At 46.6% G+C, this 26,250-nt stretch overlaps 1 protein-coding gene across 4 annotated transcripts; it reads right to left on the bottom strand.

Annotated features, from left to right (window-relative positions):
- Positions 1–1,298: 1,298 nt before the first annotated feature.
- Positions 1,299–21,378, bottom strand: ADGRG5 (adhesion G protein-coupled receptor G5). Of its 4 annotated transcripts, XM_028739299.2 has the most exons (15): positions 20,296–21,378; positions 20,020–20,110; positions 18,529–18,652; positions 17,057–17,172; positions 16,093–16,225; positions 15,523–15,670; positions 12,882–13,016; positions 11,428–11,544; positions 9,982–10,024; positions 9,214–9,323; positions 8,859–8,980; positions 7,100–7,368; positions 5,007–5,106; positions 3,208–3,482; positions 1,299–3,103 (listed from the first exon to the last, which is right to left on the bottom strand). In XM_028739299.2, exons 4-15 carry the CDS (start codon positions 17,115–17,117, stop codon positions 3,012–3,014), a joined length of 1,605 nt encoding a protein of 534 aa, XP_028595132.2. In that variant the 5' UTR covers positions 17,118–17,172; positions 18,529–18,652; positions 20,020–20,110; positions 20,296–21,378; the 3' UTR covers positions 1,299–3,011. The 4 variants fall into 4 exon arrangements, with proteins under 4 accessions (XP_028595132.2, XP_077787943.1, XP_077787944.1 ...); XM_077931817.1 differs by having other exon boundaries at positions 20,020–21,378; XM_077931818.1 differs by lacking the exon at positions 18,529–18,652.
- Between the last annotated feature and the right edge of the window lie 4,872 nt (positions 21,379–26,250).

Genomic DNA, 26,250 nt, shown 5'->3' with positions numbered 1-26,250 from the left:
GAAGGTGGAGTGAGAATGTGCTCAGTGGGTCTGAGTTCCAGGGAGTGGAATGGATGTGTAGTCCAAGCATGGCAGCCACATTTTGCCCTGCTGGAGACTTCTCTTCTTCTTTCTGATGGAAGCCCCAGCTGCTAACTCCACAATTCCAGGAATCCACCATGTGTAGTTGGCAGGTGGTGGTTTCCTCTCAGTCAGAAGTGAGTTGCCCAACCCACGCTCCCTGTGGGGGACAGAGAGAGTGGTGGATCACTGAATAACCAGGTCTTTCCCCCTCTTTCTACCTGACCACTCCCATCCTCTGAATATACTGTAGATCCTCTTTTTATTCTTTCTTTCTTTCTTTCTTTCTTTCTTTCTTTCTTTCTTTCTTTCTTTCTTTCTTTCTCTCTTTCTCTCTTTCTCTCTTTCTCTCTTTCTCTCTTTCTCCATCCAACTTGCAAACTGGAATTTGTTCCCTTATACATTTTGCTATGTGTTAGCATTGGTAATATTGTGGAAATCAGAACACAAAATAATCATTTGAAACATATGCCAGCGGCATCACTTTATTTTTCTGATATGCATGTCAGGAGAGTCACCTTGAGCATCTGTGCCATTGGTGCTCTGAACATTGTACAAAGTGCAAAACATTTCTACAGTAGTTGGCACACAATGAGCATGAGAGTTATTTCCTCAAATATATTGGAAGATTACAAAAATTGAAAGAAGATTTCAAGAAGTTACTAAAATAGGTTTGTCCTTTTAAATCAGCTTACATAGCACTTGTTTTGCTTTACTGGAAGTTTGGAGAACATTTTTTCTGATATCACTAATAGAGCAGACAAGGAACGAAAGGAAGTCAAGTCAGATATAAAAGTAAGCAGAGATAAGAAAACTGTCCAGCTCAAAGCAGGCACAGGAGTTGAAGTCTACACATTATCTGCAGTGCAGCCTTCAGCTAGATGGTTTACTTTTTGGCAATCATGACAAATCTTTCCTATAGGAACATAGGAATCTGCCTTATACAGAGTCAGATCAGGCTCTCCTGGCTGCAAATGAGGATGTCCTTCATTCAAATCTCACCTTTGCTGTGAACTCCCAAGGTGGCCTCAGGCTTGCCACCCTCTCCAGTCCTATATAAGGATGCTGCCTGCCTGCAAATCCTACATACAGGTAGGACAAAGAGAGAGAAGCATGCTACAAGTTGGAGGGTGGAAGCCTGATGCAGTGAGTACAATATGGAATTCGGCAAACAAACTCATTGTTTTTTCTGTGTTGACCAGTTTCCAGTAGCACCCCACACCAGGTTGCAGAGTATCTCCTCCTTCTGCCATTTGACATTTCCTGCTAGCTCTTTTTTTTATATATATATAAATTTTTATTGGTTTTCAACACACAAAATAAAAACAAACAATAGACAATACACAAACATACAAACATATAAACATGTATAATTCCATACTCTTATTTTCTTACACCTTGCTTCCTGGACTTCCCCTTACCTCCCCTTTTCCACATCCTTGTTTTAAATTTCTTCAGCAACTCCTCCAATTAGCTAATTATTCAAATCAGTTCTTTTAATTTCTGCCTTAACTTGTTAATTACAGCTGCAATTCTCTGTTTCCCATTTCCCTGACATCTTAGCATTCCTCAATTTTACAACAATTTTTAAGATATATCTTGAATTTCTTCCAGTCCTCTTCCACTGTCTCTTTCGCCTGGTCACGGATTCTGCCAGTCATCTCTGCCAGTCCCATATAGTCTATCACCTTCGTCTGCCATTCTTCCAGCGTGGGTAGTTCTTGCATTTCCTGCTAGCTCACTGGAGCATGTATTCAACAATGTCAACGCTAACTTCATTGGGTAAGAAATTTACAGGAAGGAGCTCTGAGGATAGGAAATGCTTCAGTGACTCTGATGCATCTTGCCTGAGCAATGGCACAAACTCATGAGACAACCCCAACACTCTACAAATAAGTATGTGCTGCTGGAAAAGATGGCATTTGTGCATAGGTTCATTGCAGTTCAAAGCAGGGTGAAGAGGAAAAAGGTCATGAAGCAGAGATGGAGTGCCTCCAGATGGGTGTCTTATGACAGCTGTATGCAATGACCATCCTTTTACTCTCACAGTGTGGATGGGGATGGATTTGTACCTGACCCTCCGCTGCTCCATCCACCAAACCAGAGATGTGTCATTTCTGCCCCATGGGCTCAAGCCACCCGGAGGAATGCCTGTTTGCTTGCCTGGTCTTGAGACTCCAGCTGTTTGCCATGCTAAAGACTGTGCCCACCCCGTCCTTCAAAAACTTGGTGCAGGGGCCATGTCACTTGTTGGATCAACATCTTAAGCATGTGCTTAGCCATATTTCTAATCCTTTTGCATACCTACTGTACCTTTCAACTGTTGCCTTGATTTTGTACCACTCTGATTTAAGTTTCTTTGGTGGAAACCAAGCTTTGAGTCTGAATTCTTCAGCTGACAGTGAGGGCCAAGACAAGTTTCCCCTGCAGCTATGTAGGATTTAGATCAGGGATTGAGAAACTGTGATCCTCCAGGTATTTATCGACTGATTATGTATTTATCTCACCTTTCCTGCAAGGAGTTCAAGGTCGTGCACTTACTCCCCCTCCCCATTTTCTTCTCACAACAACCCTGTGAGGTAGGCTAGGCTGAGGGGCAGTGAACAGTACAAGGTCACCCAGTGAGCTTCATGACTGAGTGGAGATTTGAACCCTGGTTCTCCCAGGTCCTTGTCCAGCACACTGACCACTACACCACTCTGGCTCTCTGTTTCTGGACTACAAGTTCCATCATCCTTGACATTGGCCATACTGGCTGAGGCTCATGGGAGATGGAGTCCAACAACATCTAGAGGGCAACAGATTCCCAATCCCTGATTTAGACCACATGCATATACTTGCCTTCCTTCCTCCTCCTATGAAGTTTCCCTTTTGGAAGGCAACACCCACTAAATTTCCAGAATTTGGGCATCCTTTTGTTCCAAGGCTTCGCCAGTCATGTGATGCTGCGGTCACTGAGATGAACGAGATAAACGAGAGCCCGTTGAGATGTTGTCCTGTGAATGGGACCTCAAGGTGCAGTACCAGAGGCAGATGAAAAGCCCTGTGAGCAAAGAGAGCAGCTTCAGTAGGCTTGGAGGGGCTGCAAATTGGAAAGCGTTAAGGGAGAGAAGCATTGGCTCCCAGCAACATGCTGAGCTCACAAACCTTGAAGTGAGTTGAGGACAGTGAACAGGAAGATCTGCGGGACCGAGAGCACCCCGAAGGAGAAGAAAACCGATGCCCAGGTGGCACCCAGGAGGCAAGTCAGCCCAAGAACCGTCACCATGTCCTTACAGGAATGCTCTTTCCGCTGCCGAGGACTGGCTCGGAGCTGCCTGAGCCTCCAAACCACCAAGGTCAAGACAGCCATATTGAAGACTATGGTGCCACTGCAGTAAATCAGGTTGAAGTAATGCACTGTGGGAGAAGTGATCCAGCACCTGCAGGAGGAGAGAACTCAATGAGACACTTCCAGATTCTCTTTCTTCTTTTCATATGGGTGGGGGGAGAGAATACAAGAGGAGATTAGCCCCAACGCATCCCACAGGCCTCACAGGAGGAGGCCACAGTGCAGAAGGTCCTGTGTTCAAACCCCAGTATCTCCAGGTAGGGGTGCAGATTTAGGGGAGTGCAACCGTTTCAGTCGCAACTGAGCACAGAGCCTCAAGGGGACCATAAGGGATGCCGCAACAATGATGTAGAATGGAAGATGGGGCAGAGACTCCATATTTTCAGTAGTTAGCTGGCTATCATGGCTCTCCTAGTTTGAATTAGGATCTTTATTCAGCACACAAAAGGAACGAACACACATATGCTTAAGGACAGGTATCCTCTTCTCTCTCTCTCTCTCTCTCTATATATATATATACATATACGTACACAGAAACAAAACAAAACAAAACACTATTGCTTAACTTACTATTAGTATGGGTTGTCTGGCAAAATTGCCAGGCCCACATTGAAAATGGTTAGGGATTTTTCCACTCTTTAGATCAAGGTATGTGCATGTTGCTGTGGGATCTGCTGCCTGCTTAAATTGCAATTTTGCTGTCACAAGCAGCATTTATATATTCTGTCACTTTCATTCGTTTTTTCTTTATTCCTTTGTGTGTAAGAACTTCTTGTGGGCATAGAGTCAAGGGCAGACACATATTCATAAACGGATGGACATCGTAACTCCAGCAAAAGACCCCAACGCTCTTGTAGGGGTGAGTGTGATTACACAGAAGTGCTTGGGCACCCAAGTGGGTTCAGGCACATACTGCAACAACCGCACAACTGAGGCAGGTGCTGAGAGAGGCTCTAAAGTGCAGATGAGCTCCAGCCCTCCTCCTGAACCTGGAGCTTTGGAGTGGGGCAGAGCAGCAGGGAAGGGTCACCATGGAGGCACTGCAAGTGAAACTAAGCCTAAGTGCCCATAACTGCATTTCCCCACTAGATATGTGGCTGGGACTGATAGCAGCCTAAACATCTGGAAACCCCCAAGTAGGATAAGACTGCTATATTTACTCACATGAATTCCATCACTTTTGCTTCTCCCTTCCCTCTCCCCATCACTTCCTCTCAGATTGTAAGCTTTGTGAGACAGAAACCTGGTTGTTACTAAATAAAGAATGGGTAGGCAAACTAAGGCCCGGGGGCCAGATCTGGCCCAATTGCCTTCTAAATCCAGCCTGTGGACGGTCAGGGAATCAGCGTGTTTTTACATGAGTGGAATGTGCCCTTTTATTTAAAATGCATCTCTGGGTTATTTGTGAGGCATAGGAATTCATTCATATATATTTTTCGAAATATAGTCTGCCCTCCCCCACAAGGTCTGAGGGACAGTGGACCAGCCTCCTGCTGAAAAAGTTTGCTGACCCCTGAAATAAAGTGTCCCACTCACTGATGGCACTACATAAATCAATACTCACACAATGAAATAATTTGCTACTAAGACCATTGGTCGTCTCCCCCCAACTCACATGGTACTGTTGCGGTGAGCAGAGCTGGTTTTGATACCATAACGGCCATAAATTTGGCTGTTGCTCAGGAAGATGATCACCACTGCTAAGCCAGGGAACCCTGTTGGATCCAAGAATGCACAGTGGTAAAGGTACAAAGAAGATTCATCAGCACTGCGGTCCTAAGCACAACCACACATACAAGATAAAAGGCACACTCGTTGCATGTTCTACAAAGCTCAAGCCTATCCAGATTGCCTGCCACACAGCCTATGCCCAGAATAAATAATGTCATTTCAATGTCTGAAGCCACAAAAGATACTCAAGGCCAATGTAAGTTAAACCAGCCTAAAGTTACACCAGATCCAAACTCTGCTCAGAAGCAGGCCTAATGCTGGATGGTTGAAAATAGTGTTTGGGTTACACCACCCTTTCTGCTGGTTTAACTTACATGGGGTTGCTATGTCATGTGGCCGAGATGAATGGGCTTAGGATCCAGCCTAAGTCTCCCACCCCTCTGGCCACGCCCCTGCTACACCCACAGAACATTTGTGCTGGCTCAATCAATCAAAACTTTATTATGGTCATAGACTAGCATAAGTAGGGTGGGGTATAGTCATTTAGAATCTGTCATATTTTTTGGAAGGCTAAAATGTATTAAAACAGAAGGTATATTTAAAAGATGATAAGAATCTAAAAGAAGGGTTAGGAGCATTAAACAGATGTGGAAGAACATGAAAGGTTAGTATATAAAAGACTACAGCTATCAATTTAGAGAGCACTCTGATGTGAGTGTTCACGAAATCTAGTTTGTGGCTCAGGTCATCATCCGATGAATTTTGAACACTGCTATGCAGAATCTGGCAACATTGTACAGTGGTGCCCCGCAAGACGAATGCTTCGCAAGATGAAAAACCCACTAGACGAAAGGGTTTTCCGTTTTTGAGTTGCTTCGCAAGACGAATTTCCCTATGGGCTTGCTTCGCAAGACGAAAACGTCTTGCGAGTCTTGCGATTTTTTTTGCTTTTTCTCCCTTTTTCTAAGCCACTAAGCCGCTAATAGCCTTTTAGCCGCTAAGCCGCTAAGCCTTTAATAGCCGCTAAACCGCTAATAGCGCTAATCCGCTAAGCCGCTAATAGGGTTGCTTCGTAAGACGAAAAAACCGCTAGACGAAGAGACTCGCGGAACGGATTATTTTCATCTTGCGAGGCACCACTGTATGTTGTAGCAGGGTTGGTTGCCAGCTTAAAATCTGCTAGGCTCATTTCAGCCAGCTGGGTGCCAGCTAAGTCAGGATGGAGGAGTTATATGCCAGAGTATCTCTGGGTAAGCCAAGGATGAAGGAGTTAACTCAGCCAACCTGATCCACACTTTCCAGACTAATACACAGTTATCCCTCAGTTTTCACACTTTTCTGAATTTTATGAGGCAGTTCTTGGCTCAAACAATACACCAAAATCCATATTTGAGGTTAAAATGTGGTTTTTCTCTCTATTTTTAAGTGTGTTTTAGGACAAAAGGCATTCAAAAAGTGTATTCTAGGCTAAAATGCTGAATCTTCCTTGTAGGTGTGGCATAGATTTCCGTCCTCAAGCTGCCACCTTAAACAAGAAACGGGCTGCCTAGTGCAGGCCTAGACACTTAGGTCGAATGCAAAGCAGAAGGTCATGCCCAGATTTTACCTTCAGGGAAGCACAGGGCAGAAATTCATAGGTTCTCATGTTTCTGCAAACCTACCTAATTCGCACTTCCTGAAGCAACGCACAAGCTGAAACACAGCAAGACTTCGAAATTTGCACTTCTTTGAATTTTGTGATCCAGTCTGCCAACCAAAATAGGCAAATACAAGTGTGTATATCAGGCTTCCTCAACCTCAGCCCTCCAGATGTTTTTGTCCTACAACTCCCATGATCCCTAGCTAGCAGGACCAGTAGTCAGGGATGATGGGAATTGTAGTCTCAAAACATCTGGAGGGTTGAGGTTGAGGAAGCCTGGTGTATATTATGGGGGAAGTCTGCACACATTGGTGCTTTAATGTTTCGTTTGCTGTTGTAAGCATACCAGAGATGGTTATTAAAAAGATATAACAGAAAAAAATCATATTGATCCTCACCCCAGCCAACTGAACACAGTTTAAGGAGGTAGTGCATGATGTACGAGTTGTAGACTCGGATCACGAGCAGGTAGAGGTGGAAGCCTTCGATGGCCATCCAGGTCAGGCAGCAGAGCAGAGAGTAATGGAGGAAAGCGGCTGTGGCTGTGCAGGGCCACGAAAGGCTGGCTGATGCTGGGAAGCTGCTGCCCAGGAAGGACACATTGAGAAGGAAGAGGGCTCCCAGGAGGTTCATGTGGATCTTTGTTGTGGAATCATGCTGGATTTTCCTGCAAAAGGTATTAAAATGGAATATAAACTGGAGAGTTTTGCTGACTCAGTAAAAGACAGGGCAGACACTGTGCTGGTATACTCTTTCTAGTACTTAATAGGATCTCAGGGCTGTGGAAGTGGCTTTAGGCATGAGATCTTTGCATCCTTTACAGCAGAATGCGATGTGTATCTCCTGAGAAGCATATCCCATTGAGTTCAATGAGACCTACTTTCGGGTACGTGTGCATATGATTGCAGTCTTAAAATTGTAATGATTTCAGTTTTTTAAAAAAGGTCAAGTTACTAGATCTCATGGGGTGAGTTAAATACAGAAGGGGGAATCTGCAGACCAGGTCTTGATCAAGGTCTCCTTCCTTTGGGAGGAAGGGTGGGATATAAATGTAATAAACAAAAACTTTAAAAAGAGAGTGTTTGCATGTATATGAGGGGAACCATCTACACAAATCTAGAGTGGAGTCCCTAAGACGGTTGGATGGTGCCTTGTATGTCTCCTTCCAGCAACTCCTGCAACCAAGCTGGTGCCAGATGTATTGCTCTGCTTTCCTTTGGACTGCATCAGCAAAGCCAACAGGGGGGTCTTGTCATCTGGGCAGCCCAGGACCTCCATACACATTGCCTAGGCTTGTGCCCCAGGGAGGTCACTTCAGTGCTGCTAACGCAGCAGTTTGACTTCACCCCCAGAGGCGCACTCCACTGACTCTGGAGACAGACCGATGCCAACAACAAATTATGTGTAAAAATGTTATGCAAATGCTTTCAATGGAGCAACAGCTACCCCTAGTGGCAAGCAGAGGCTGGGAGAATATTTTCAAAGAGGAATGTTTTTAATCAATCACGTATCCATAAATTTGTTAACAGAATCGTTTTATGAAGAGATGCTGGAGTTTTCAAAACAGCTATGAAATCCCACACTACCAAAACCGGCATAGAAGAAGCCCAAACAACTATACAGTGGTACCTCGGGTTACATATGCTTCAGGTTACATACGCTTCAGGTTACAGACTCCGCTAACCCAGAAATAGTACCTCAGGTTAAGAACTTTGCTTCAGGATGAGAACAGAAATCGTGCTCCTGTGGCACAGCAGCAGCAGGAGGCCCCATTAGCTAAAGTGGTGCTTCAGGTTAAGAACAGTTTCAGGTTAAGAACGGACCTCCAGAACGAATTAAGTACTTAACCCGAGGTACCACTGTAATTTTATTCTTCATAGTCTGGGGCTGGAAGCAGGCAATAGTTTTTCAGAGGTTTGAAGGAGCAACCATTACTCATGGTGCTCACAGTCATCTCCTCTTGCGTCAGGTCAGACAGGTGCTGCAGGTATTTGCAATGCTTCAAAAACCTGCACTACATATTTGACAGAAGTGTTTATACCAAAGGAACCAAAATGCACTCCTAAACCACTATCAGATCTTATTTTTAAAAAATTGCCTGCCTTTAATCTAGGAAGCAACTTTCTTAGGTATTGACTGAAGGAGCACTGTACTTACCGGGATAAAATGTAGAAAATGATAGTGAGCAGGCATGCAAAAGCAGAGATACTGCAGCCTATGTTGGTGATATAGGTCAGAGGAGCCAGCAGAGATTCATCCAGAGTGGTTGGGGAGATTTGCTGAATGAGCAGCGAAGGAAGAGGATGCAAAGACGAAAACAGAAGGAATTCAGATGAAACAGATATGTATTCTCCCCAACAGGCTAGTTTTCTAGGTGCAAGAGACATTTTTTTCATGGAGGAAGGTTCAATCCTAGGAGCCTGTCTCTGCTCCCCCACCAACCCCACATCAGCTGCCTGAAGTGTTGCAGCCCAGAGAGAAGACCTGGGCCACAAGAGAGCCCCGCACTTACCACAAGGACAGCAAAGTAGGTGAGGTGGTTGCACTGGCACAAAACCATGCCCTCCCAGCTGATGTTAGTTGTGCAGCCTTCCTGGCTCCAGCTCCCCATGTTGCCCTCTTCTGCCAAAGGGGAGAAACCCAACCACACTCAGAAAGCAGCAGGAACAAGGGCCAAACTAGACAAGGGGCCACTGACATAACAAGCAATTGCATGCATACTTTTTTTAAAAGCAGGCAGCAGGCAGTGAAGGAGGGGCACATGTGTGTAGGATCCATAGAAGGTCCCTAGCAGAAAGGAGAGGAGGGCTTTGTCCCCTACTGTGGTCCTACTTCAGAGGTCAGGCCCCCCATGCCTGCTATTTGCATTGGGGAAAGAGGGCGTTTCCATTGGCACAAATGAGAGGTTTCCTTTCAAAACAATGGGGGGGTTAATCCAAATCAGGGTCAGTGCAAGGGGCAAAGGATTAAAGTGCCCCACCTTCATCTCCCCATGTTGTTGCTGTTGTTGTTGTTTTGGGGAAAAAACCATTCACACATTGGCTAATTGTGTGAACGGAGTCTCCTCTAATTTGGTCCTAATTAAGGCTGATGCCTGCAATCCTGTGAACTGTTCCATTCAGGATTATCACAGCACCAGTATCACAGCTTTTTTTTAAAAAAAAATAATACTTGCATTTGTTCCTTTCCCTTGCTTATATGCTGCTTTTGTTAGTTTGTGAACCACTGGCGTGGAAATAGGAAGGGAAGAAGATGGATAAGAGGCAAATTCTGGCCTTACCTGTTCCTTCCAGCCAAAAAACACAGGCGACGCTGGCATTGGCCTAGAATGGAACAGAGACAAGTTGATGAAAATGCTTTCCTACCTCTAGGGCAGAATTCCTTCAGTGCGACTGAAGAGTGCTTGTCAGGCAGGTGGTGATGCCCAGCAACACAATCCCTGCCCTTCTCAGTCAGACAGTGCTAATGATGATGATGATGATGATGATGAGATGATGATGATGATTGCCTCCTCTTCACAGCTAAAATATAGGGCTATGCAACCATGGCCTGTGCTTTGCACAGCAACCGACTTAAGCTTCCTCCTGTGTTCCTCATGTCCTACATTGGAATGTAAAAAGGGAGAAACCAGAAGCATGTGCCTTCCTCTGCAGAAGGGCTTCCTCTGCAAAACTGCCCCTCCTCAAAAATGATTAAGGACTAGAGGATTTATAGAAATACGACACTATTGGTGAAGCGCAAGCGGAGATCACGGCTTGATCATCCAGGTAAAGAACACTGGAACATATGGAGCCTGCTGGATCAGGCCAGTAGCCCATCTAATCAAGCACCCTGTTCTTATAGTGATGAACCAGGTGCCTATACGAAGTCCACAAGCAGCACCTGAGCACGAGAGCAGTTTCCAGCCTCTGGAATCCAGAAGCATTGCTGCCTCCAACTGTGGGTGCAGAATATAGCATCTTCCTGAATTAGCCGTCTTGTACGGTAGAGAACAATGTAGCTTTGGGGGTCAGGCATGTTATGCTGTGCACAGGGCTTTGCAGCCCCCCCCCCCATTTGTTGGTGCCTTCAAATCCCCCTTTTAGGCCAGCCACACCTTTAGCTGTCCCACATTTGATGTCAGGTACAGGGCAAGTGGGCATGGCAGGGTCAAAACAGCCTCACAGGCCAAGTGGGGAAGCCTGGCTGAAGGTTCCCCTCTGCTTTGCTGCAGTGTTGGAGCTGCAGCCTCACTGCCCTCCCAACTGCTTTTTGCAGAAAGGCTTTGCTTTATTCTCTCAGGAGCTGGTAAGAGGAAGGCAGGGGCAGCTAATGGGGTGTCTCCCATGCACTGTTGGCCTGCAGTTCTCAGCATACCTGCCAATTGGCTATTGGGGCTGATGGGAGGCGGAGTCTGACAAATCTGATTCCTGCATTGCAGGGAGTTGTTGCTGTTGATTTATTTATAACCCACCATTTCCCCTGACAGGGATTCAAGGCAGCTCACAGATAAATAAGAATAGCAAAAAAATAATAATAATACCCCACCCTTTTTATCATTAAAAAACAAATAAGCATTAATAGAATTAAAAGCACCATATGGGTTCTATTAAAAACATACACATACAATAAACACAGCACAGCACCAGCTGTACTGTGATTCCAAAACCTGGAGGGCACCACACTGACTGGTCTGGCACAGAACAAATGCTTATTGGGTGACCACTGTGGCTGCAGCACAACTCACCAGTGTGCGGTTGTGCCAAAACCTGATCTCCACCGGTTGACTGAGTTCAGTAACGCTGATATTCCCAAAGGTGGCCCCTAAGATGTCATCATTCAGCAAGGTGTGGTTCTTTCTGTCCTATAAGATAAAAAGTGAAAAAGACTTGGCATGGGATCACTGGGGAGGGAGTCTTTAAACACCCCTCCTCACAGTCCCTCCCCTGTTCAGTCAGTAGAGTTGATCAGCAGCAGAGCAGTCCACTCCATTGGGAACAACTGCTTTAAGGCACTCCAGGCACCTCAGGGTGGTTGCTGCCAACAGACCTGGCTTTCCCCACCCCTGTCCTTTACAGATGGAAAAGATGAAAAGGGAGGGAAGCCGCTGGGAATCTGTGGCAGGGAGACAACAAAGGAAGTGTGAGGAAACGGATGCAGTGGTGAACAGGGGGACTCATTTGTGATGACTGCCATGATATTCAAGTAAACCTAGGCTTTGTACATACACTCATGAGACCACCCATTCTGCCTTCTTCCAGGTCCAAAGGGACCCATGTGTTGGTGATTGGGTGTGAATTGGAGGTGCATAAAATAGTCACTGTCTGTAAACCTTTAAAGCACATTCTTTTCCCTCAGAGAATTCTGGGCACTGCAGTTTGCTAGAGCTGCTGGGAATTGTAACTGCGAAGGGTTAACTACAGTGCCCACAATTCTCTGAGAGAAAAGAATGTGCTTTGAATATGCTGTGAAGGTACAATGTATACACCACCTTAGTCACAGCAAGGCATGGCGACAGTAGTTGCACCCAAGTTTCTGTGGGAAGGGGGCTTTTGAGAAGAGATGTAAAGGATTAAAGAGAGAGAGAGAGTTGACATTGTGTAAGAGCCAGCAAGGGAGAATGGGTGGAGTCAAGAGGGAAGCCCTCCCCAACACACTCGGGACCACAGCTGTGTTGACGGGTGGTGATGGGATTTGTAGGGCGCCAGAGAATGCAGTGACAGAGCAGGTGATCTTCAGATGCCAAGGGTAGACAAGGAGAGGTCAGAGGCAAGGATATGTAAGATAAGAGAGTCATTAAAATGAGCCAGAAAGAGTCACATGAATTGGCTTACCTTTCCTCCACTGTCTGAGCTGAAAAGTTCCATGTCTCAGCAGAGTTTTATTGCCCCAGAGTTTTCCCCATGAAAATCCACTCTTTAAAGCTCAATCAGCTCTGACGAGCTTTAAAGAGTGGGTTTTTGAGGGGAAAGCTGGGGGCGAAACAAAAAACAAGAAACCCCCCCTCAGACACAGAGTTTTAAAGCATGAACCTGTGCCTGGAAAGAGCAGGGCAAACGATAAGTGTGGATGTCTGCAGTGTAGCACAAATTAGGCTGGCTTTCCCATGACCCTTTTCGGAGTGTACGTGGCCACTCTCTGGGCCCAGTCTCCACTTCCGTCACCCCATTAACCAAACCTCAAGTTCCAGGGAGTGCCTACCTGGAAGAAGCAAGAGGTTTTCAGGTAAATGCAGGTGAGCCGCATCTCCTTTGCAGCTGTGCCCTGGGCTCTCTTCGCTAGCTCAGCAGGGAAATGCATGGCATATCGGGTTTGGTTCTTCACTGAGGTATTGCGCTGCTCAGAGCAAAACAGACATGTACACATTGGAAGGTGTTATTTTTCATTCAAAAGCATTTATATGCCACCCTCCATTTAAAAAAATAAATAATGTCAAAACAGTTTGCAATAAATAGTAAGAACAATGAAAACAGAAATTTGTAACTACAGGAACTGGGGCTTGTTAGAACTAGCATGGAAGACCAAGGAATGCCTGGGCAAATAAGCGCTCAATAACTGGTAGAAACTCATCACAACTGATAGAATCATAAAACTGCAGAGTTGGAAGGCGCCCTGAGGGTCATCTAGGGTCATCTAACCCCCTGTAATGCAGGAATCACAGCTAAATAATTCCTGACATGTGGCCATCCAACCTCTGTTTAAAAACTTCCAATGAAGGAGAGTGCACTACCTCCCGAGGTATATCTATGGATAAAATAAATTTTAAAAAGCAGCCAACTGTTTTTCTCGTTGCATGTTGCTGTGAGGATCATGTAATGAGACCCCTTTCCATTAATTAATTAATTGCAAACTGAGGCTATTTGTCCACATTCTTGAACCTGATCTTCAGGACACAAATACCCAGGACTGCATTCTGGAGGCCAGGTTAATGAAAAAGTGACAGAGCAGTCATGCTGGAGGGTCATCATCCAATGAGCAAGGAACGTACGTGAAGGGAAGCTGTGAAATAATAGCAACACATCACCGGGGTCTCATTTCACTTCCAAAAGGAGCATTTGAAGAAAAGCCCAGAGCAAATCACTTGCTCAAATATTCTTAAAATCAATCTGTTTGGAGGCTGTCAAAGCCAGACAATGTTCTCCGCGGTTGGGAATGGCATCCAACTGAAAGCAAACAGGGCCAACTTTGACCTTTCACTGAAGTTCTTCTCTGCATGGTTTTGTGAACATATTCGCATTCCTGGCATACCAAGAGCCATGCAGAAAGGAAGCCAGCCAGGACAATGGAAAATAATGTAGGAGAATATTAATAGAGCAGAATCATAGAAATGTAGAGTTCAAAGGAAGGAAGGAAGGAGCGGTGGTGTAGCAAGGGGGGCACAGGAGTGGTTGCTCCAGGCACAAAATTGTTAAGGGGTGCAAAATTTCAACCCCCGGGAGCTGCCTCAATACAGCTGTGCGCTTCCATCACTAGGCTCTGTTGAAAACGACTTCTCCATGCAAACCAGGAAGTGACCTTTCCAGACAACGGAATGTCTCTTCTTTTCTTATCTATATGGCTGTGATCTCTTGGGTCATGCGGACGCCGATAGGCAGTTGAATGCACATGTGTACTCTGTCCATTTCCCTCCAAGGAAGGAGAGTCCACCACTGTCAGGGAACTGCCATCAGTGCTGGAGGGAGAGAGCAAGCTCCAGAGGGATCCCAGAGAGCGTCCCGGGATTGGGAGAGGCAGCCCATCTTCTGGGGAAGGGAATAAGCTTAGCTCCAGTGGAGAAGGGGGGCAGATGGGGGAATCAGAGAGGCGGTCACATGACTCCTTGTCGGGGACCAGCGGGGAGAGGAAGGGTCCTCCGCTGCCTACGCCCTCTTTGCGCAGAAGGCTTCCACACAGGGAGAGTAGGAGGAGACTGGGCGTCAAAGAACTTCTTTGCTGGAAGAAGTTTAAGAAATGCCCACTGACGGATTCTGCCAGCGATTGAGACAGCCACGGGTGAGTGGCTGTCCGGACAGGAAAGGTTCACTCAGGCAACCCAGCCAGGTGTTGGCACAGGCTTACGCACGAGCAACCCCTAGAACCATTACAACCACCTTCCAATGCATTTTTTTAAAAATTGCATTTACATCCCACATATTTCTCCCACCCACTGTCCCCACCTCTGCACAGCCTTGGGGGCTGGCAACCCATGCTACACCACTGGGAGTGAGTAGAGGAGGAGGCCACTGCTGCCCATGAGTGTGCTGCCAGAGTCGAGGAGCGGGAAGTGGTACGCACTGAGCAGCAGTGTTGAGCACCCAGCAGTGGCAAGTGTTGGGTGCCAGGTGGTAGCAAGGAGCAGGAGGTGGGGGACTGTGCAGGGGCTTTCGCCTCTAGCATCAAAATGTCCTGGGCTAGTCCTGACCCCTTTCCTTAAAATCAGCCATTTGAACACAAATATAGGTGGTTCCAGCAATGGGAGCCCATCCACACCTGCCCAGAGACATTGTAGACATATATGTTCCAAGATTGCAATTGCCACTTCCGTCTTCCTTCTCCGCCTGGGGGATGGGCAGGGAGGGAAAGACAGGGGCAATCTAACCAAGGGGAGGATTTTCAAGCACGTATCACATAACCACACTAGCACTGTGGGCAGCAGGATTGCACACTGAGGTTGAGCATGCTTGAGTCTGGATTGAGGAAAAACTGTGTCTTTGCGCTACAGGTGGGTTAGTGTGTTCACAGCCCCAGTCAAAACTTGGTGCATTTTCAAAGCATGTCTACCACTCTGTGTGTCTCTGCTGGGTATTCATTCTAGATAGCAAGAATCAGCAGCAGGGTGTGAAGATAGGGGGAAAATACTAACCATTAAGCTGTCGCTGCTGACATTCAGTCCTCTGAAATCGCTAAGATTTATCCTGAATATTAATGTTTGAATATTGTCATGCACAACAGTGAGATTCTCTGTCAGGAGACTGGTTTGCAGCAGGGTCTTCTCCAAATTTTCTTTGGCTCTGAAAGTGGAGAATTGTTGAGAGAAAGTGTGTAAATGCTTAAGGGTTGCACTTGGAAACACAGAGCTGCCAAGGGCCTCAATGCCACAGATTGTGAGGATTATTTACATACTTATCTCATTACATTCCTCTTACACCTTTCCTCAAAAGAGCTTAAGGTGCTGGTCATGTTTTCCCTCCTCCTCAGAGTTGTTTAACCCCCAACCCCATTTCTTCTCAGGGCACTTTGGAAATTGTAGCTGTCTCAGCATTCTTAACAAACTACAATACCCAGGATTCTCTGGGGGAAGTCATGACTGTGGTACAATACTGCTTTTAATGTATCATGCAGATGGGGTCTGGGTTGTGTCTGGGTGGAGTTAGGACTTTCCCACTGCATTTGCTGAAAAAAAGAAACATTGGTATCTGAGATCGGAACTTACCTCATCAGCTCCTTCCTTTCAGAGACACATCCTTCTTTCAGGTGCCTCTCAAATATTCTCATGGCTTTCTCCACATCACTCTTCGCGCCAAGATCCAAGGGTAGCCTGGTTGCTTTCCCACTGGGTGCTGCCCCTTAGCAACAGCGAGGGAAAGACAGGCCATCAGTATAGAGGAAACAGCACATACTCCCACCATGAACGAATCAAAGAGTGCCCACATCACCTCCAGCAACAACACAGACCAGTGAGTCCCACACCATGCACAGGGAGAAGGGACACATAAATGTGGACCTTGGAAAATTAGGATTCCATCAGGACATAAGAAGAACCTGCTGGATCAGGCCAGTGTCACACCTAGTCCAGCATCCTGTTCTCACAGTGGCCAACCAGATGCCCTTGGAAAACCTGCAAGCAGGATTTGAGCACAAGAGCCCTCTCTCCTCCTGTGGTTTCCAGCAACTGCTATTCAGAGGCAGAGCATGGCCATCATGGCTAGTAGCCATTGATAGGCTTCTCCATTAATTTGTCTCATCCTCTTTTAAAGCCAGCCAAATTTGGGGCCATCCCTGCATGCTCTGGGAGTGAGTTTAACTGTGCACTATGTGAAGGACTTCCTTTTCTGTGTCCTGACTCTTTCAACAATCAGCTTCATTGGATGTCCACAGGTTGAAGCATGATGAGAGAGGGAGGAAAAACTTCCCACTCTCCCCTTTCTCTATGCATCATCTTATACACACCTATCATGTTGCCTCTTACTCTCCTTTTCTCTGAACTTAAAAGTCCCCAAAGCTCTCACCTTTCCTCATGGGAGAACCATGAGGAAAATACAGAAGGATGTTAATTTGATGGCTATGCCATATGGAAAAAATGAAGTGTGGCACCCCTGGGTCTCCCTGACACACAATTCCCTCTTAGGAAATCAGGATTGCCCACCTCCTAGCCCCTAATAAGACATCTTTCCTACCTGGTATCTGGTCCATAAAAGCTGCACATGCAAAGAGAAAAAGGCAAAATCTTGTGCCCATCTCTGTATTGCCGGAAATGTAGCGCAGGTCCCCAAACACCACAAATGGCTGGGAGCTGTTTACAATGTGAAGAAGAAACTGAAATGAGGTAGGGTAAGGTTACGGGCACATTTGTGTATTTGGAAGGTGCAAGACAAGAAGAAGAAGAAACCCCCTTTCCAGACTCATCTGGGCTGCATTTAAAACAGGATAAAATATGACAAATAACATTAAATATATGGCGAAAAAATTAAAAACTGGGTCTGCAAATGCATGTTTGGGCTACCAGTGGGCATCTGAAAAGTTTAAAGGCTGCTCCTGTAGTTAAAAAGCGGCCTTCAACAATTACACTTGCCATGGCGGGGATGGCACCGTCACCTAGTGAGAAGGGAAAGTGGCCAACCTGCCTCCTGACTCTGAAGCCACAGAGGAGAGCAGGATCATTCAAGCAGCTGCTTGGCAAATCCCTTCCCCGCCTCCAGCTCTGAAGCTGGAAGGAAGGATGGGGGCTGTTTGGCAACTGCATGGCAAATATGGAAAGCCCTAGCCACGCATGGCTAAACTGGCAACCCTCCTCTATACTGGTCTTGCCTCTTCAGAGTGCTGGATACTTCCTGCCTGAGCACCTTAGGGGAATGGTGCCCAACATCGCCCACTCCTAGCCTCTCAGGCCTTCCCCTCAGGAAAAGCTGGGTGACTTGGCAACCTGGATGTTGGTGACTTTATTTTTTGGCTTGGCCAACATGGCCAGCCAGAAACTGTAGACCCTGGGTGAAAAGGATCTTGGAAGAGTCACTGTCTGTCAAATTAAACCATTCAGAGGAAACCCAAATTGCAAGGGACCTGAAAAAAGGCATTTGAAGCCGGTTTGGGCAGGATAAAGAAAACGAAAGAAGAAAGCTTATAAATGTGTGAAAACCAAATTGGGGCCTTCGGATAGAGCAGCCTATAAGCCTAATAATTAAACAACCAAGCACATATTGTGCCTGGGCATGCAGTTGTGCTAAGGGGGTGGGAGGTAAGCAATCTACGCAATGGAATTTTTGTGTCCCTGTGTGGGCAGTGGTGTGCCTATGTTCTAGCATCAAGGTCCCACAAACATGACATGAGGAAGGCAACATTAGCGTGGTGCAGGGACTCGGGCTCAAAAGGGACATTGTGGCATTTGATAAGTTCCAGAACTTGCTTTTATCCACAGTAGATCAAATTGTGACACACATTCTCAGCTCAGAACTGCAAATCTAAGCAAATAAGAGATGCAATCTAGTAAAAAAAGACCACACTTTTTTTGTTAACTGATACAGATTTTGTCATATGCTTAACCTCAACTGTGACGTTGTACGAAAGCGAGCTTTCCTCATTAATTACTGCATTTCACAGAAAAAAGACTTGAAATGCATTTGTTAAAAAAAAGAAAAGAATTATGACTCACTTTTTCCTTTATTTCTTTTTTTGTGTGTGCCTTATTTTGCCTTAATGTGCCTTCAGTTTTCTGTGGCTGCATTTATTATGGCTCGGGGCCTCAAAAGCCAGAAGTGGTCCAGACCTCCAAAAACCTGGGATGCAAAGAAAGTAGAATTGTGGAGGCCTATGTGGAAAGGTTGGAGGAGTTGGTTATGCTTAGCCTGGTGAAGAGGCAATTAAGAGGCAAAATTTGAGCCATCTTCACACATCTGAAGGGGTCTTGCCAACATGATGAAGCAAATTTGTTGCTCCAAAGAATAATAAGACCAGAACCAACTAGAAAAGAAGAGATTGAGAGGTGATATGATTGCCATTTTCAACTATCTGAAGGGATGTCACATGGAAGATGGAGCAAACTTCTTTTCTCCAGAGGGGAGGGTCTGAACCATGGATTCAAATGACAAGAAAGGAGATTCTGACTAAACACCAGGAAGAGTTTTCTGATAGTAAGAGCCATTCACCAGTGGAATGGATTACCTCAGAAGGTGGTAGGCTCTCTTTCATTGGAGGTTTCTAAGTAGAGATTGGATGGCCATCTGTCAGGGATGCTTAAGATGGATTGCTGCATCACAGGGGTTAGACTAGATGACCCTGAGGATCCATCCCAACTTTACAATTCTATGATTCTATGGAACAAATTACAAGAAAGAGTATTTGGGCTAAACATTAGGAAGAATTTCCTGGTGCTATAAGATGTTCAAGAGTGGGAAATACTGCCTCCAGATGTTAGGGATTTTAAAAGGAGAAGCTGGATAGCCACCTATAACATTTGGAATCCCTTTCAACTCTGTGAATCAAAGATGCATTCACACACACAGAACCTCAGGGGGTTAACTCCAGACCGGGAACAAGGCTGAAACCTGAAAAATTCTGGTATATGCCGGGACACTCAAACACAACTTCTAAAAGAGAACCTGGACATATTCCCCCAAAGCAAAAATAGGAAAATGGATTTACTAGGGACCAGTATCAGTACAGTAGGGGTCGCCAACTATTTTGGACCAGGGGGCACTTCTTAAATGTTGAGAGAGTTCGGGGGGGGGGGGTACACCAGTCACAAAATGACTGCCATGGGAGGATGACATAATGCAAAATCAGAGAGAATACAGTCATGGTGAAGTTTTTCCCATGATTGTATTTTCACACGATAATTCTGCATAGAAAATAAGACAGAAGCAGGAAAAGTGCATTAAAGGGGATGGCGAAACAGCAGAACCAAACAACTAATTTATCAATCACAGCTCTGACTTCACTTGCTTGCTACAAACAGAGGTGGGAGTAGGCAGGCCTGTTCATTTCACAGAAATGACTTAAAAGGGTACCTGCACATTTTGTTTCATAACTTTCTTTCTAAGGGGGCGGGAGACTTGCTTAAAAAAGAAAGAAAGTGCAGTGCCTGGGGTGTAGAAAGACACCCGGAGAATATGATGGCCTGATTTGGCCATGATAAAGCACTTACGTCCAACAGAGTCCTCAAGGAGAGTTAGGTCCCACCACGATGATTTTAATTTGTTTCTTTTGCGTGGCGTTCTTCTCCCATGTCAGCCTCACTGTAAGGTGCATTAGCATGTCATTAAAAAAAAAAAAACATTTCCTGGCCTATACAGATGGCTTCCTGAAGCAGGAAAAGGAAATTCTACATCAAACACTTGATCAAAATACACATCACTGTGCAAAAAGACTCAAATCTATCAGAGCTGAAAATGGGTGCGGAGGGCAAATGTTGACAACTCACCCGCACTCTGTGGAGTGTGCTGCTGCTTTCAGATGTTCAGACCACTGGAAAATGCACGTGGCTTGTTTCCTCTGCTAGCTTGTAAGCAAGTGAAGGCGGAGGCCTCGGATGCGATTTAGCAGCAGCAAATTTTGGACAAGCCACTCCCCTCGGGCCATAACTTCACCAGCTCCAGGACCTTGCAGAGAGATGTGATCTGAGGTCCATTCCCAGAATGCAAACCACAGACAAGCAAAGGCTGTGAAAGGGGGAAGGAAGGGGATGGAGATGACCGAGATATCCGTGAAAGGACTGCAGAGCTAAGGAGAAGTTCAGTTGAGGAAGTTGAGGAAATGCAGCAAACAGGCAGAGCAAAGAACGTATCTGAAAGCAGCACCTGCACAGGGAGATCTTTGTCAAACAGAAAATAAAAGCTTTTTCTCTCTCCCTGATCTGTAATGGCTATATCACCTCTCAAGAGGAATGTAATGGGGTTTTTCTGATATTAGGGAACAGATTAACTGGTTTTAATATTGCATGTGTACATTGTTGCTTAACTAGAGATGAGGGTGGGGAGAATCTGCCAAACTCAGATTTGCCTGATTCAGTCTGGGCACAACATGACTCTGAATTGGATCCAGAGCCCACCTCTTAGAGGTGCCCGCAGCCTAAAGCAGCTAGGAATTACACTTGGAATTACAATGGAGCAAGTCCCCTTGGGAATGACAGGAGCTGATTATGTTCTGTCACTCTCAGCAAGAATTGTTTGAGGAGGAAACATGGAAAAAGGTAAAAAGCATTGATGGTAGCTCCAGGGGGCTGGCTAAGCTATTTTTGCAGCTTTTGAAAAAGCAACTGTGCTTTAGAGTGCAACGAGTGCAACGAGTGCAATGACACTCTATGGTTTACAGTTTCTGATTCTTTGTTTTTCTTTCTTTTTGTTATGTTTGCGTTTTTCTTTTTAAACAATCAATAAAATATGTAATATATATATATTAAAAGGCAATTCTAAATAAACCAAATATCATAAAGACACCACAGGTTTCACTGTCCCTAATTCTGAGGAAACTAAACCTTGGGTAAGCGCCTGGGAGATCACCATCTCACACAGCTCAGAGATTGGGGCGATGTGCAACAAAACTAGTCATATATCAGATACCCTCTTCAAATCTCATTTCTGAGGTCTGGCAAGAATGATCTCCCCATTTTACTTTGCTAGCCAACATTCCATGGCTACTGAGCATGCTTGGGCTTCTCTGGGCAACTTTCTGGAGGTGTGGAAAAAGTGTTGCTTCCTAGGTTTTTAATTTTTTGTATTTCTGCCAAACCCAGGATCCCCCAAAGCATGTTGACAGCTCCCTCTTGTTTCTCAGTGGCCCGATTTTGGCTACAATCCCTGTCAGTACTCACGACCCAAATTTGCTATTGGAAGAGATGGTGCTACTAGGTCACAGAGGAAGAGACCACTGCCTTGCTGAACTTAAGAGTGTTTAGCTCTGCTCAGTGCCTGGATGGGATGCTAGCTTCCATGAAGTAACAAAACTTGGATATAAATGTAAGAAAAAGCTTTGCATAGAGGTATGAAGTCAATAGAAGCCCAATCAATGTTACTGAATGCGTGGAGAGCACACTTCTTCCTACATGTGCAGGATCCCTCTCTCATTTCCAGGAAGGCAAGATTATGAGCCAGCAAAGCACTCCATAGAGATCCGGCATTCAGTATTACAGATCCAGGTGTGACACATGAGAAATCCAAATTGAATGACTGAAGAGATGGAGGATTATAAGTCAGGGGTGGGGAGCCTCTGGACCCAGGACTCCCTATATGGTCCATAGGGCCGTTCTGGCCATGCCACACACAACCCCCCCCCCAAATCAGCTGATTGTTGGATCTTCAAAAACTCTGTTCAAAGTGCAGGTCAAAGTGCTTTGAACAGGGCTTCTGAAGACCCCTAAAGCCAAAACAAATGTCTCCATGGTTATTATGATGCCAGGTGATTGTTGACAGGTAATTAATTCTGCCCATACATCACACTTGGCCTGTGAGGGGGCGGTGAGATGACCATAAGTTGTTTTTTAGAACTGTTATGAATGTTTTAAAGTGTTTTAAAGGTATTTTAGGTAGTTCAGATCCACATTGTGGATCTGTAGGGTTAAAACAACGAAGGGTTGGCTTATTTATTTATTTCCTTAGTTTTCATAAATGATATATCGGAGAACCTGCCTGGGAACGGAGATGACACAGAAGAGTGGGGGGCCGAGGAAAGAGAAAATGGCCTATTGTGGCTCTTTTTTGGTTCTTTTGAAAACCACTATCATCTGAGAAACCCAAGTCACACGTTGTGAAATATTGCCTGCATCCAGGGAAGCAAAGGATGCCTCCTCCATTGTGCAAAGAGTTACTGCACGTCCAATAAACACGGCTTGGAGGCAGAGGCATAAAGGAACATCTGCCAGCAGCTGGAGAGCTCCTCCCAACTCGGCCCACAGACATATCTTCACTTCTCTGAGCCTTCCCTTGAAAAGAATAGCAGGAATATCACACAAGGCAACCAGGAGGTATTGTTCACTTCTGAATTTTGAGTTGTTGCACTGACCTCAGCTCCTGCTGCCCTGCCAGGCCATGGGAGAGTGAGCAGGGCTTAGAGGCAGAACAAGATGGTCCCAGATTTAATCACTGGAAGCATCTCCCATAAGGAGGAGGAGTTGGCAGGCAGGTGATGGAAAAGACCTGACCCTTGGGGGTTGCTGCTGCTGATCAAAGAAGACAATATTGGACTACATGAAGAATACTAGCCACCCTTTTCTGCATCCCCTGATCAGCCAAGCCTGCCATACCTTGCCACCACAAAACACCATTCCTGTGGAAGAAGAAAAAGTGAGGAAAGGAGGCATTCCTGCAGACACATGCCTGGCACTTGGTGCAGAGGCCAAACCTGCTCTGGGGTTGTTCCAGATCATTGGGCTCTCTGGGATGCTGCTCTAGGACCTGAGCTCTGTGGGTTTTCCACTGGACAACCAAGCTGAGGAAGGCTGCCTCTGTGCTGGCTTCAACTGTTCAGCAGCACTACCTCATAAGTTGCTGGAGAGTTATCCTGGTTTACAACTAATGGAGGCTCATTGGGTGGAAGGCAGGGAGACTAACACTAGGGTGGAAGCTACACACATATAAAAGCCATGCTAAAAATGCTTTTTTTAAAAAATGCATTGAATTTTCCATAAGGCTCACCATTGCCATCTAGTGTCACATTGTATATTGCACTTAAAACACACTGAAAAGGTTTTATTTGCAGCTGTATAGCTGAGTCCCAGATGAGATGCGGGTGGCTCTGTGGCCTAAACCACAGAGCCTAGGACTTGCTGATCAGAAGGTCCGCGGTTCGAATCCCCGCGAAGGGGTGAGCTCCCGTTGCTCGGTCCCTGCTCCTGCCAACCTAGCAGTTCGAAAGCACATCAAAGTGCAAGTAGGTAAATGGGAAGGTAAATGGCGTTTCTGTGCGCTGCTCTGGTTCGCCAGAAGAAGCTTAGTCATGCTGGCCACATGACCCGGAAGCTGTACGCTGGCTCCCTTGGCCAATAAAGGGAGATGAGCGCCGCAACCCCAGAGTCGGTCACGACTGGACCTAATGGTCAGGGGTCCCTGTACCTTTACTAGCTGAGTCCCTGGGTGGAACTAGAACCAATGCCTGACAGAGCTAACTAAAGTGGCATTCAAACACCCGTTCCCTATGCACACACTGCATTTCCAGTGCTATTTTGTAATCTGTGTTCACATAATGGTATTCAAGATACATTTGTAGCTGTACTTTGTTATAAAATACTACAGATCAATACACACACTGGAGTCTTTAAGCAGTTCCTAACTGATCTCTAGCCCAGTGTTTCCCAACCTTTTTTGGGCAAAGGCACACTTGTTTCATGAAAAAAATCTCGAGGCACACCACCATTACAGCCCCGTGACGTCAGCGCGCAGCGTCACGCCGGGAGGGACATGAATTGCTAGCAAATTACATAATCACCTCCTTGAGGGCTGGCTCATCTTCTCCGAAGGCAGAACCCCATTAATTAACAGCACAGACTCACACCATAGCCAAGACGAGGGGGGAAAACCTCAGTCATGCACAGTCATGCACATGTGGGGGCTAAATGAGGATGAAGACCGGGCAGAGAGCAGGGTTCAAATCACCCCACCTGGCCAGGACAATCCCTGGGAGCTCCCTTGGGCCACTCGCCTGACCCACCTCGCAGGGCTGTTGTTGCGAGGATAACACGGGGAGAACCACGCGCGCCCCCGGGAGCTCCTTGGAGGAGAAAGCGGGCGATGAATGCAATGCACGAAATATATGAGAGGCGACCAGGTTTTGCAGGTGAGGGGCCCCCGCCAGCCTCCGCTTCCAACACCCGGCACAACGACGCCGAAGTTTCCCCCCGGGCTCGGCTCGGGGAGCAGCGCTGCTCCCCCCGGCTCCCCTTCGCCCTCCCGGCTCTCTCTGCCGCCCACTGGGGACCCCCCTCACCTGCCAAGTCCGGAGTGCCGGTGGAAGTTGCATGCATGCATGCAGGGCGCCGCGTTGCCATTGCATTGCACTGCACTCCATGCAACGCCTGCACGCATGCATTGCCTTGCACGCCCGCCAAGGGGTCTCCCCGCGGTCCGATGCGTCCCCTCCAGCGCGGATGCAGCATTGCAAAAATGAAACCCCCCCGACGCAGCCCTACCTGGGGGGCAGCCTCCGCCTCCACCGCTCCGCCTCCGCGGGGATCCCTGGCCTCCATCCTGCCGCCCGATCTCCGCGGGGGCGCAGGCAGGCTGCACGGGGTCTGCGCGGAAGAGCCCCTGCCCGCCCGGCCGCCGCGCTCATTCCATGGCCGGGAGAAGAGCGCTTCAAACAAAACGCCCGGCCCGCCAGGAAACGTAGTTCGCGCACCCCGCGCAGGCGCGGAGCCCAAGGGCGAGGGGACTACGGATCCCGGCAGCCCCCGCGCCGGGGACAGAGGGGGAGAGGCCGGGTGCAGGGATGGAGGGACGGGTGGGCGAGCGAGTGAGTGAGTGGCAGCCGCCAAGCCTTGGCCGAGAGCCAGGAAGGGCCTCCCCGGAGGAGGAGGAGGAGGAGGGAGGCGCAGAGCGGGAGGGAGGGAACCCCAGGGGTCATCTAGTGACGGCGCCCCAATCGAAAATTTGACTTTTAAAAAAAAATCTTTCAATTTTTTCCGCGGCACACCAGGCAACATCTCGCGGCACACTAGTGTGCCGCGGAACAGTGGTTGGGAAACACTGCTCTAGCCAAGGTTTGAAAGCTTTATTTAAGGTAAATACATCCCCACCAATGCCGCACCTCCCCGCAAACCAATCAGAATCAGAAGTAGCTGTTGTTGTCTAACTGGCCACAAGCCTTATGCAACTAGGACAAATGTTCAATAAGTGACCAAAAACCGCTGCCAAAAGTAGGAGAAACTTAAGAGATGAATATCAATCCCCCCCCAAAAAAAAGAGCAAGACATGGAGTGGTTTTGCCAGCAGTTTTTGCAAAGAGTTCTATGACATAGCTGTCAACTTTTCCCTTTTCTTGCGAGGAATCCTATCCGGAATAAGGGAATTTCCCTTAAAAAAAGGGAAATGTTGACAGCTATGTTCTGTGAGTACTGTGTGTCACAGGAAGAGGAGCAAGCCTTTATAAGAAAAAGAAAACTTGCCTACTGGCCTGCAGTGAATTATTGATAGGGTAAAGTCACACTCGTCTATGAAGGAGGAATGAAATGCAACCTCCACAAGGCCACATGTGTATTGTGGTCCAAAGTTTAGCAAGCACATGCAGCTGCTGGTCTCTTATGCTCAGTTGAGCTCATGTTTGCCAACTCTGAAACCAAAGAAGGAGGTCCCTCAATAAATCATGCAAAATAAGCCACAAACCAATGAATAACAGATTAGTAATGAAATACATATATATAAGGTACAATAAGAGAATACACAACTAT

This window comes from Podarcis muralis, chromosome 7 (genome assembly GCF_964188315.1).
Source record: "Podarcis muralis chromosome 7, rPodMur119.hap1.1, whole genome shotgun sequence".
NCBI lineage: Eukaryota > Metazoa > Chordata > Lepidosauria > Squamata > Lacertidae > Podarcis > Podarcis muralis.
This window is presented reverse-complemented; position numbering and strand designations above follow the sequence as displayed.

Coding starts and splice junctions, on each gene's coding strand:
- ADGRG5 (XM_077931817.1), bottom strand. CDS start 17,117: ATGGGCACAAGATTTTGCCTTTTTCTCTTTGCATGTGCAGCTTTTATG. Junction 9,324..9,981: donor TTTTTGGCTGGAAGGAACAG/GTAAGGCCAGAA, acceptor CCCCTTTGGCAG/AAGAGGGCAACATGGGGAGC. Junction 8,981..9,213: donor CCTACTTTGCTGTCCTTGTG/GTAAGTGCGGGG, acceptor CTGCTCATTCAG/CAAATCTCCCCAACCACTCT.